The 11,258-nt window shown below is 48.4% G+C and overlaps 2 protein-coding genes across 2 annotated transcripts; both read right to left on the reverse strand.

Moving 5' to 3' along the window:
- Position 1: 1 nt before the first annotated feature.
- On the reverse strand, positions 2–2,131 carry zgc:110782 (uncharacterized protein LOC541358 homolog). Its single transcript, XM_062535977.1, has 2 exons — positions 2,068–2,131; positions 2–1,327 (listed from the first exon to the last, which is right to left on the reverse strand). The coding sequence occupies exon 2, from the start codon at positions 1,295–1,297 to the stop codon at positions 431–433; it is 867 nt and encodes a 288-aa protein (XP_062391961.1). The 5' UTR covers positions 1,298–1,327; positions 2,068–2,131; the 3' UTR covers positions 2–430.
- Positions 2,132–3,390: 1,259 nt separating this feature from the next.
- LOC134079868 (serine/threonine-protein phosphatase 2A 56 kDa regulatory subunit beta isoform-like) lies at positions 3,391–7,583 on the reverse strand (the record flags this gene model as incomplete). The annotated part of the gene is given in 6 exon segments (XM_062535980.1): positions 3,391–3,668; positions 3,925–4,026; positions 4,618–4,745; positions 6,524–6,643; positions 7,023–7,073; positions 7,530–7,583. Coding segments are annotated over 6 exon segments (624 nt in total). The 3' UTR covers positions 3,391–3,475.
- Between the last annotated feature and the right edge of the window lie 3,675 nt (positions 7,584–11,258).

The following is an 11,258-nucleotide window of genomic DNA, read 5'->3' on the forward strand; positions in this document are numbered from 1 at the left end:
ATTTTTATGTTTTTACTCATTTTGTTTTTTATTTTCTATGGAAACATTGCTGTATTTGTATTTCTTTTATACCATTTGGTCAAATAAATGAATTTCATGGACTGCAAAAGTTGTATTGTGCTTACTTGGTAGGTTTCACCTATACACACTTATAAATCCAACCAACAAACTGGAACTCTCCCGGAAACGTGGAACTTATTTAGAACATGAATTTGAACAGGAAGCTTTGAAGTACTTGGTTACCATGGAAATGTTTACGTGTCCAGAACATGTCCACTGCTTTTGACTGACAGCAGTACAATGATGGACAGAAGCCATTAGAAATGAGAACAGCTGATTTGGTCTGATCACGAGCACGTCCATTCCAAAGCAGGAACCCGGCTGGCTCTGATGCTGCTTCTGTTCTCGTGTGCGCGGGTCCGCTGGGGTTCTAGACCACACAAGACGGGTCTCTCTTGCAGAACCTCCTGCCGCAGTCCAGGGCGCCGAGCCGTGTCATATCCTGCGCGCTGAGCTCAAAGTCGAACACGCGCGCGTTCTCCCGCACGCGCCGGGGCTCCCGCGACCGCGGCAACACGGCCACGCCCTGCTGCACGGCCCACCTGAGCAGCACCTGTGCAGGCGTGCGTCCGCACTCCCTCGCCAGCGCCCCCACCTGGCGCTCCCGCAGCAGCGTGCCCTTGCCCAGCGACGAGTACGCCTGCAGCGCCACGCCCGCCTCTCCGCACGCCCGCCGCAGCTCCGTCTGGCACAGCGCCGGGTGGCACTCCGTCTGCAGCACCGCGGGGGGCACGCGGCAGGCGCTCAGCAGCTGGCGCAGGTGCGGGGGGGTGTAGTTGGAGACGCCGATGGCGCGGAAGGTTCCGCCGCGGTGCAGGTCCTCCAGGGCGGTCCAGCTGAGCGTGCGGTCGGCGGCGTTGCGGGGGTCGGCGGGGTCCAGACCCGCGGTGCCGGGCCAGTGCAGCAGGAAGAGGTCGACCGCGCCGCAGCCCAGACGCTCCACGCTCCGCAGGCAGCCGTCCAGCGCTCGGGCGCCGTGGTCCGCAGGGTCCAGCTTGCTGATGACGAACACGTCGGCCCGCGTGAGGCCGTGACGCGGCAGCAGCTCGCGCAGGGCGCGGCCCAGGTCCGGCTCGTTGCCGTAGACGGCGGCGGTGTCGAAGGCGCGGTAGCCTGCGGCCAGGGCCGCGTCCACCGAGCAGCGCAGCTCGTCGCCGTGGAGATGGTACGTCCCCAGGCCCAGCAGGGGCATCTGGACGCCACAGTTCAGCTGGACGCAGTCCTGCAGGGTCGGCATGGTGACCAGCCCCACAGACCCGTGGACAATCTAGACAGGACAAACAAATGTTCTCATGCATCTCAAAAAGATCAAGTTGCAGGCTGTGCTTTGTTGCTTCGCCTATTGTAGATCGTGTTAATCCTTCCCATGATCATATCAGCATTTAAACTATATTGCATTAACGCTTTTGCATACAGAGTCTAGACCTGGGATGGCCACTGGGGCAATTAAGTTCTGAGGGGTTATTGGGGCAGTTGCCACTGCTCACATCTCCACCCCAGCAGTATGTGCCTCTGGGGTGGCCACTGAGGGGTCTACACTATGAAAACTGGAGTTTTAAGCCTGTGGTGGACAACTCAAAGTCTTTTAGAGATCTTCAGGCTTTGCCATGTGTTGTATCGTTATTGGGATATGAGACCTTGGCATCATGACATGACGTGATATATTGAATAGCCTTAGTTGAATTGACAGAGAAGGTCTAATGTGTCATGTTATCGGGATATGATGACCCACATTATATCGATATGAGATTTTGATCATATTGCACATCCCTAGCTCAAGCATGACGATTAGTAGCCTAGCCGACTTCACTTAATCAACCAAGTTCACGTCTCCACGAGGACAGGAATAGCCTCGGCTACTATAATCAACCCGCCAGCATCATATCATAATCACGCTTCCATCCTGTCGTAAAATATTTAGGAGAGCTCTCACTTTTCATGTTCACAGAATAATACAGATTACACATGATGCATATTTATATCTGCTGAGTTGTGGAGGGAACATACCGTGAGAAGGCAACACAAACTTTCCCGCTGAGTTGACGTCTTCAAATGACAGAACAGCGTTTTCATGGTGGTGGGCTCGAAAGTGTTGAAGGTTTCACCGCTAGAAGCTGAAACAGCGCCGCCTTGCAGAGTGGAGTGTAATATTCGATCGCTGCTGTGTTTTTGCTGCTGCTGGAATAGCTATCTCTGGATGATGAATGCAGCTCATTTCCCTCGGCAGATCAATCTATTCCTAAACACACATCTACCTTGCGGAAATGAGTTTGAAAGGGCACTGCGCTGGCAAGTCTGACACAAAATAATAGGCCTATGGGTGCCCTCACGATGTGATTTAAAGGGGGAAAAGAAAGAAAAGAAAAAAGAAACCATATGCAGCATAGATTTATTTTCATTTAATATGGGTTTTTTTCTGTTCCTTTTGTCTTAAAAGTGACAGTTTGCAATGCAATGCCTCTAACATCATGAAATGGTGTGGTAGCCTAAACAACCTCAATCGCATAGTCAGTAGGCCTATTGATAGGCTAAAGTAAAGATATGACCGTTTTCGAGATGTCTTTTAGGTCCTTAGGCTATAGTAAATGGACAATCTCTTACAAGTGTATTGACTTCATGCACATAATTGTTTTGTTGTTGTTTTTTTGTGTGTTTTTTTTTGTATGTAGCCTGTATGGCTTTTTGCTACAGCTTAACGATTATTTTCCTATAGGCTATTTAGATACAGACATCACAGAGCCACAGAAGAGGCCAGATCAGAGAGAAGTCCTTTACTTCAGAAGACTGGAGAGTTACATCCACGGCACATACAAATGAAGTCATGACCCGTATTGCTAAAATAACCCCCCGCTCACTCGCATTTCAGCAGATCTGTCGGTGATATATTCTTACTTACGTATCTATTTGAACCAATAATAATAATATCAATGACAAAATATTAAATTACAGGGAAGGTTTTGTTAATGCACCATAAATGTGTTCATATATCAGGATTACTATCGTTAACCATCATCATCACCATGGTTACCATTACTGTTCTACTCCTCCGAGAAGTCGTCTCTCACAGACCCAGCGGGATAGTCACAGAGCAATTACATGGAGCCTGTTCAAGTTGGTGTGTGTGTGTGTGTGTGTGTGTGTGTGTGTGTGTGTGTGTGTGTGTGTGTGTGTGTGTGTGTGTGTTTTGAATCAGGGCTTTTGTGATGGGTGAGTGTCACTGAGTATCTTGTTTTTTTGTGTGTCTTTGTTTATTTTATTTTTGTTGTTATTTTTTTATATATATATCTTCTCCCCCCCCCCCACCCCCACCCCCACCCCATCAGGGCCATATCTGGGCCATATCAGGGCCAGGACTGAGCCAGAGGCAGTTGGGCTCTGAGTTTGCCCCGGTGCGTGTGTGTGTGGTGTGAGTGCTCTAGGAGGCGTTGGTGGTGCTGGGGTCATGCGGAGTGTGTGTGTGGGCGTGCGCGTGTGTGTGTGCGTGTGTGTGGTGCTCCTGCAGGTTCCTGCGGTTGAGGCTGGCCTCCTGGATCAGCTGCTGTCTGCGGTCGCTCTCCTGCTCCAGCCGCCGCCAGAGGTCCTGACGCTCACGCTCACGGCGCTGTTCCCTACACACACACACACACACACACACACACACACACACACACACACACACACAAACAAACATACATGAACATACAAGTACATGCACACATTTAATGAATGAATTTAATGAATGAAAAAATCTAAAACTTGAAAAGGACAAGAGCTACATACACAATCTTCAAACCCAACTGAACATACACACAGATACTTAAAACACACACACACACACACACACACACACACACACACACACACACACACACACAAAATGCTCACTTCTGTTTCTCTAGTTTGTAAGAGGAAGTGAGGTCATCAAACAGGGTACTGTTCATTTCCATGAAGGTCTTCAGAACATTGTAGATCAGAGACACAATCATCCTGCATCAAAAACAAACAAACAAACAAACAACAAACATTCTTAATGAATGGAATTAACCATACAGTAATTTCCTGTGTATTTGCCACATTGTTGCCACAAGCTGCAGGCCAGTGTTTTATGCAAGTTAAAAGAAACAAAACCATATTAATACCATATTAACTGCCCACGTGTATTAACCTCATAGCTGAAGAAATGTAACAAAAATCTATGTATAAGCTGCAGCTAATAGTACCTTCAGATGTGTTCAGCTATATTTAGATTTATGTTTCATTACAACATTCTATGAGTATGCCTTAACAAAACCACTGTTCTTTCATCACCATCTGGACACTATGGGTGCCTCTCATTTGGTCTTGTATACACCCTCCCTTCCTTCCTCGATCCTCGTCCTCACTGATCTAGATAAAGAATGATGGGGCAGCAACAATGGGATAGTCTATCCAGTGTTAGTTACAGATCAGTGGGAACGGCCCTCGAGGACCGAGCATCGAGGAGAGAGTTTGAGAGCCACCCACTGGCTTATGCTCTCATATGCTGGCTTATGCTCATGGCTCATAGGGTTGAGAGGTCAAAGTTGAGAGGTTACTGACTGGTTCCAGTGCTCTTTGGAGACTCTGTAGAGGGTGGCGAAGACCAGTGGCAGGATCACCTGACAGTTCTCCTCGATCAGACTCAGAATGTACTCATTGTTCCAGAAGTACAGAGCTCTCTCCGCCACCTGGAACACAGAGGCACAAGGGGGTGGGGAAAGAAAGAATGAGTAACAGGACAGAAGATAGGAAAAGACGGAGAATCAAAAAGAGAAAATAATGAAAAGCCTTAAGGCCTTAAGGCCGTGACCAATCGGCAGAACAGTCAGACTAATCAGTCGGGTCCGGTCTCCCGGGGTCTGTCCAAAAAATGCCACGGAACACACCGAAGCCACGCCGAGCGTACGTTCCGCGCTTGCGCGAGGTGTGATACGTTTCCATAACACCAGGCTTCAGCGGCGAGTCTAGTTAGTTACCAAGATAAATCATAGAAAGATTCACCAATGGAACGAAATGGCACTAGTTTCGGACTTCTCTGATTAAGCAATAAGAAAATATAAACATACATTTATATGATGTACTATTTCATTGTCATTGCTTGTGTGTGATGCAATGACACACTCTCTCGGGCTCTGAATAAATAAATAAATAAATAATGAATTATTTATTTTGCCCGTTAACTAGCTAGCTAACGTAGCAAGGACTTTGATTAAACTTCTATATTGTTGCAAACTAACTTAAGGTAACACAAGTTCTGCAACTGTGTGGTAGTCTACAAGATCTAGCAAAAATAAGGATAGTTTATCAAAATGGGTTCATAATTTACATCGCTGAATGGAGGGCTAATGGTTAGTTTAACCAAAGCTTGCTACCTATGGTCATACTAAGCCGAGATGTTTTAAAGGTCAAGTAATGATTCCCACAAAAGGTTCCTGATATTTGACTGAAACAGCCAATCAACTGCCCTCTGTACTCCTGACCCTGAGTGTTGATTGGTACCAGAATGTTTGTTAAGCATGCTGATACACACTGAACAAAGAGCGAACCAAATCTGACCCAACATGTTTACTGGGTTGGAATAGCAGACTGCACCTTTAAGGAGTGCACTGGAATAGCACACTGCACCTTTAAGGAGTACATTGGAATAGCACACTGCACCTTTAAGGAGTGCATTGGAATAGCACACTGCACCTTTAAGGAGTACATTGGAATAGCAGACTGCAGCTTTAAAGAGTGCATTGGAATAGCAGACTGCAGCTGTAATGAGAACTTTGGAATAGCAGACTGCAGCTTTAAAGAGTGCATTGGAATAGCAGACTGCAGCTTTAAAGAGTGCATTGGAATAGCAGACCGCAGCTTTAAAGAGTGCATTGGAATAGCACACTGCAGCTTTAAAGAGTGCATTGGAATAGCAGACTGCAGCTTTAAAGAGTGCATTGGAATAGCAGACTGCAGCTTTAAAGAGTGCTTTGGAATAGCACACTGCAGCTTTAAAGAGTGCATTGGAATAGCAGACCGCAGCTTTAAAGAGTGCATTGGAATAGCACACTGCAGCTTTAAAGAGTGCATTGGAATAGCACACTGCAGCTTTAAAGAGTGCATTGGAATAGCACACTGCAGCTTTAAAGAGTGCATTGGAATAGCAGACTGCAGCTTTAAAGAGTGCATTGGAATAGCAGACTGCAGCTTTAAAGAGTGCATTGCAAATTAATTAGAGAGAACATAAATAAAAGACAGCACAGGGAGACGCAGGGCGATCTGTTTGAGTAAGAGATGCTGTGTGTGTGTGTGTGTGTGTGTGTGTGTGTGTGTGTGTGTGTGTGTGTGTGCGCGCGTGAGAGAGAGAGAGAGAGAGAGTGTGCGTATGTGTGTGTGTGTGTGTGTATGTGTGCGTGAGAGAGAGAAAGAAAGAGAGTGTGTGTGTGTGTGTGTGTGTGTGTGTGTGAAAGAGAGAGAAAGTGGGAACCTGGAAGTGCGGACTGGATATGCAGAGTGCGATCTGCTTGAAGAGTTTCTCTTGCACACGTTGGAACTGAGTGGGCTCAATTACGTCCAGAATTTCCTCCAACTCCCCCAGTAGCATCACCTGCACACACACACACACACACACACACACACACACACACACACACAGAGAGAGAGAGTTCTAGAACATACAACTCACTGCCACAACAACGCTGTGTCATGGGCTGAGCACCTCAGAATAGACTTTACTGCTGATATGAGAGATATGTAATTGCCAACTAGTGACAGCAGGTATTTAAACAGTCTTTAAACAGCATTATGGCTCTTATTTAGACGGGAGGAACGTCCTCGGCAGCACACAAGTTCTAAAGAGGGACAATCCAAAGCGCTCCGCTACACCCTAGAATGAGCATGTCACAAAGGTGATGATCCGTGGTAATGGGGTGATCGCCATGGCAACAGCACAACAGAACACCAATGGAATCCCAGTTGGCCCTCACCTCCTTCTGCGTACACGTCTTTGGCCAGAACTTCAGCAGACCTTCAATAATCTGACGGGAGACAAACAGCGCCGTCATTACTGAGTTATTCTCTCACACAAAGGACTTCAACTCCGGACAATAGCACGCTGTTTTGTGCTGTGTGTGTGTGTGTGCTCTCTGTGCTGTGTATTGTTTGATATGTAACATTCTGTTATGTGCTGTGTGTGTGTGCTCTCTGTGCTGTGTATTGTGTGTAACATGCTGTTATGTGCTGTGTGTGTGTGTGTGTGTGTGTGTGTGTGCTCTATGTGCTGTATATTGTGTGATGTAACATGCTGTTATGTGCTGTGTGTGTGTGTGTGTGTGTGTGTGCTGCGTATTGTGTGGTATGTAACATGCAGTTATGTGCTGTGTGTGTGTGCTCTCTCTATGTGCTGTGTATTGTGTGATATGTACCGTCAGGCGTAATCTGGAAGTCAGATGTGTGTGTTGTCTGGGCATGTTGTGTGAGGCGAGGGCACTTACGTATTCTGTGACCGTGGCGTCCTTCTCCATGAACTGCACCACGCAGTAGGCCAACTGAAACAACAGCCACCACAAAACACAAAACAAATGCTTCACAACATGCCACACGGTTATTCAAACAAAACTGCTTTATCAGGACAGAAGAGGTTGGGTTGGTTACTTCTCCCTCAGCATGGGGTGGAGCACGAGAATCTTAAACATGTTAAAGGATTCAACTGGCCAGTTAAAGATGTTTAAACATTAGAACATTATATTTTCTTAAACATGTTAAAGGATTCAACTGGCCAGTTAAAGATGTTTAAACATTAGAACATTATATTTTCTTAAACATGTTAAAGGGTTCAACTGGCCAGTTAAAGATGTTTAAACATTAGAACATTATATTTTCTTAAACATGATAAAGGGTTCAACTGGCCAGTTAAAGATGTTTAAACATTAGAACATTATATTTTCTTAAACATGTTAAAGGGTTCAACTGGCCAGTTAAAGATGTTTAAACATTAGAACATTATATTTTCTTAAACATGTTAAAGGGTTCAACTGGCCAGTTAAAGATGTTTAAACATTAGAACATTATATTTTCTTAAACATGTTAAAGGGTTCAACTGGCCAGTTAAAGATGTCCACTGCACAGCACTGGTTTATCCCCCAACATATCTGTGCTTGGATCACATGAGCATTTGTGCTGCTAATATGAAAGCTAGCCCGTTAGGGGTCAAAGTGCAGCTCAGTTGTATTTTTCATGCCTGCCTGCCTGCTCACCTGACATCTGACATGGGCACTCCGTCCCTGTGCCAGAGCAGGCTACTGTTGCACCTATATGTTCCTTTAATGGGGCGGATCAGTGACCACTCAGCCCACTCTACAGTCCTGTCTCAGGCGCAATACCCTGCTGCCGCCACTAGGAGGAGCTCAGGAGTAACGTGCTGCAGCAGTTAGTCCAGCAGTGTTCTGCCCTCACAGGTGCAATGGCCTGCTGCCACCACTAGGAGGAGCTCAGGAGCACGGCTGCATTCTGACCTCACAGTCACACCAGTCACTCGCCCCTCCTGATCAGGCAGCAGGCAAGAGGCTCCGCAGAGGGGTGTGGAGGGTGTGTGTGTGTGTGTGTGTGTGGCAGGGTGTGTGTGTGTGTGTGTGGGGGGGGGGGGGGGCAGGGTGTGTGTGTGTGTGTGTGTGTGTGGGGAGGGGGGGGGGGGGGGGTGACCTCTCATTCAGACAAGCAGGAGGGGAAAACAGGTCTGAAAGCATTAGACATGCAGCTAGCAGCTTCCTATCCTCTCTTTACTCCTCTCTCTCTCTCTCTCTCTCTCTCTCTCTCTCTCTTTCTTTCTCTCCACTCCTCCCTCTCTGTCTCTCACTTTCAATCTCTTCACTTACGTCTCTCTCTCACTCTATCTGTGTCTCTCTATACACACACTCTCTCCTGCCTTTCATGTTCTCTACTCTCTTACTCCCCCTCTCTCTCTCTACCCTTCTCTCTCTCTCTCTCTCTGTACCCCCCCCCTCTCTCTCTCTCTCTCTCTCTCTCTCTCTCTCTCTACCCCCACTCTCACTCTCTGTACCACCCACCCCTCTCGTCTCTCTCTCGCTCTCTCTCTCCCTACTCTCTCTCTCCCTCTCTCCCCACTCTCTCTCTCTCTCCTCTCTCCCTCTCTCTCTCTCTCTCTCTCTCTCTCTCTCCCTCTCTCCCCACTCTCTCTCTCTCCCTACTCTCTCACCCCACTCTCTCTCTCTCTCTCCCTCTCTCTCTCTCCCTCTCTCTCTCTCCCTACTCTCTCTCTCTCTCCCTCTCTCTCTCTCTCTCTCCTGCTGAATTATGTATAGAGCAAGAGGAACAGGAGAGGGAGATGTGGTGGAATGTAGGCCACTTTGGCACTGACTACTTTCTCCTGCACCAAAAACACTGACTGTCAAAATCACTCACAGCACAGCACACACACACACACACACACACACACACACACACACACACACACACACACACACACACACACACAGCACTAGCTGACTGTGTCTTTCACAGTGCTTACGTTCATTAGCAAACATCACACAGGAGCTCAAACGCACAAACAAACAAAGACGCAAAACACAAACACGCAAACACACACGCCAGGACCAACCAATCACAGCTCACACAGTTGATGGCCATATGTCCACACACACACACACACACACACACACACACACGTAGGCATGCACACGCACACGTACAACAGGTTGAGTGTGACCCATTCTATAGTCAGTGTGGGTATTAACCTTACATGTATAATGTCTCCCACTTCCCTTCTGCTGTCTTTAGTATTAAACTGGTGAACACAGATTCCTCTAAAAATGCATCAAAACAAACCCTCTAGTTATCACTCAGCTCCTTCCGGCTGGTCCACAGTAGTCCGACTCCCAGCCCTGTACCCCTGCCCCCCTCCCCCTCCCCAACCACACACACACACTCCCAACCCTGTCCCCCTCCCCACCACACACACACACTCCCAACCCTGTCCCCCTGTCCCCCCATACACTCCCCACCACACACACACTCCCAGCCCTGTCCCCCTGTCCCCCCATACACTCCCAGCCCTGTACCCCTGCCCCCCCTCCTCCTCCCCACCACACACACACACTCCCAACCCCATCCCCCTCCCCACCACACACACACTCCCAGCCATGTCCCCCTGTCCCCATACACTCCCCACCACACACACACACTCCCATCCATGTCCCCCTGTCCTCACATACACTCCCAGCCATGTCCCCCCTGCCCCACCACACACACACTCCCAGCCCTGTGTCCCTGCCCCCCCCATGCGGGTCCATTCAGTGGCGGTGTAGTCATGCGGCTAATGTGTTTTGCTGCCTCCGTGTTAATTGGGCCCTCTGTGCAGCCGCTAACCAGTGGGGCTGTGTCCCCCTAATTCCCTTAGACCGTGTCCCCCTAACTCCCTTAGACTGTCCCCCCCTAATTCCCTTAGACTGTCCCCCCCTAATTCCCTTAGACTGAGTCCCCCTAATTCCCTTAGACTGTGTCCCCCTAACTCCCTTAGACTGTGTCCCCCTAACTCCCTTAGACTGTGTCCCCCTAACTCCCTTAGGACTGGGGCTGTGTCCCCCAACTCCCTTAGACTGTGTCCCCCTAACTCCCTTAGACTGGGACTGTGTCCCCCAACTCCCTTAGACTGTCGTCCCCCAACTCCCTTAGACCGTGTCCCCCTAACTCCCTTAGACTGTGTCCCCCTAACTCCCTTAGACTGTGTCCCCCTAACTCCCTTAGACTGGGGCTGTTGTCCCCCTAACTCCCTTAGACTGTGTCCCCCTAACTCCCTTAGACTGGTGCGTGCGTGCGTGTGTGCGTTTGTGTGTGTGTGTGCGTATGTGTGTGTGTGTGTGCAGCGGGGTGTCTGATGAGTGCCGAGGGCTTCATTTCTCTTTAGCGCCTCACAGCAGACAGACTAACTAAGGAGGCTTTGTGAGGAGGAGCTCACATGTCTGGCAGCTAGCACGCACGCGCACACCACACACACACACACACACACACACATACACACATACATATACACACACACAACAGTCACTCACTAGCAAATACACGGGGACTGTCACATGGCCACACACACACACATGCATACACAAACAACACGCACACAGACACACACAGACACACACACACACACACACACACACACACACACACACACACATTAACACCCAATTAATACACAACTCTACTCTTAA

Source organism: Sardina pilchardus, chromosome 5 (genome assembly GCF_963854185.1).
Source record: "Sardina pilchardus chromosome 5, fSarPil1.1, whole genome shotgun sequence".
Taxonomy (NCBI): Eukaryota; Metazoa; Chordata; class Actinopteri; order Clupeiformes; family Clupeidae; genus Sardina; species Sardina pilchardus.

What these genes read in the sequence shown, in the direction of transcription:
- zgc:110782 (XM_062535977.1), bottom strand. Translation starts at nt 1,297, where the DNA reads ATGCCGACCCTGCAGGACTGCGTCCAGCTGAACTGTGGCGTCCAGATG.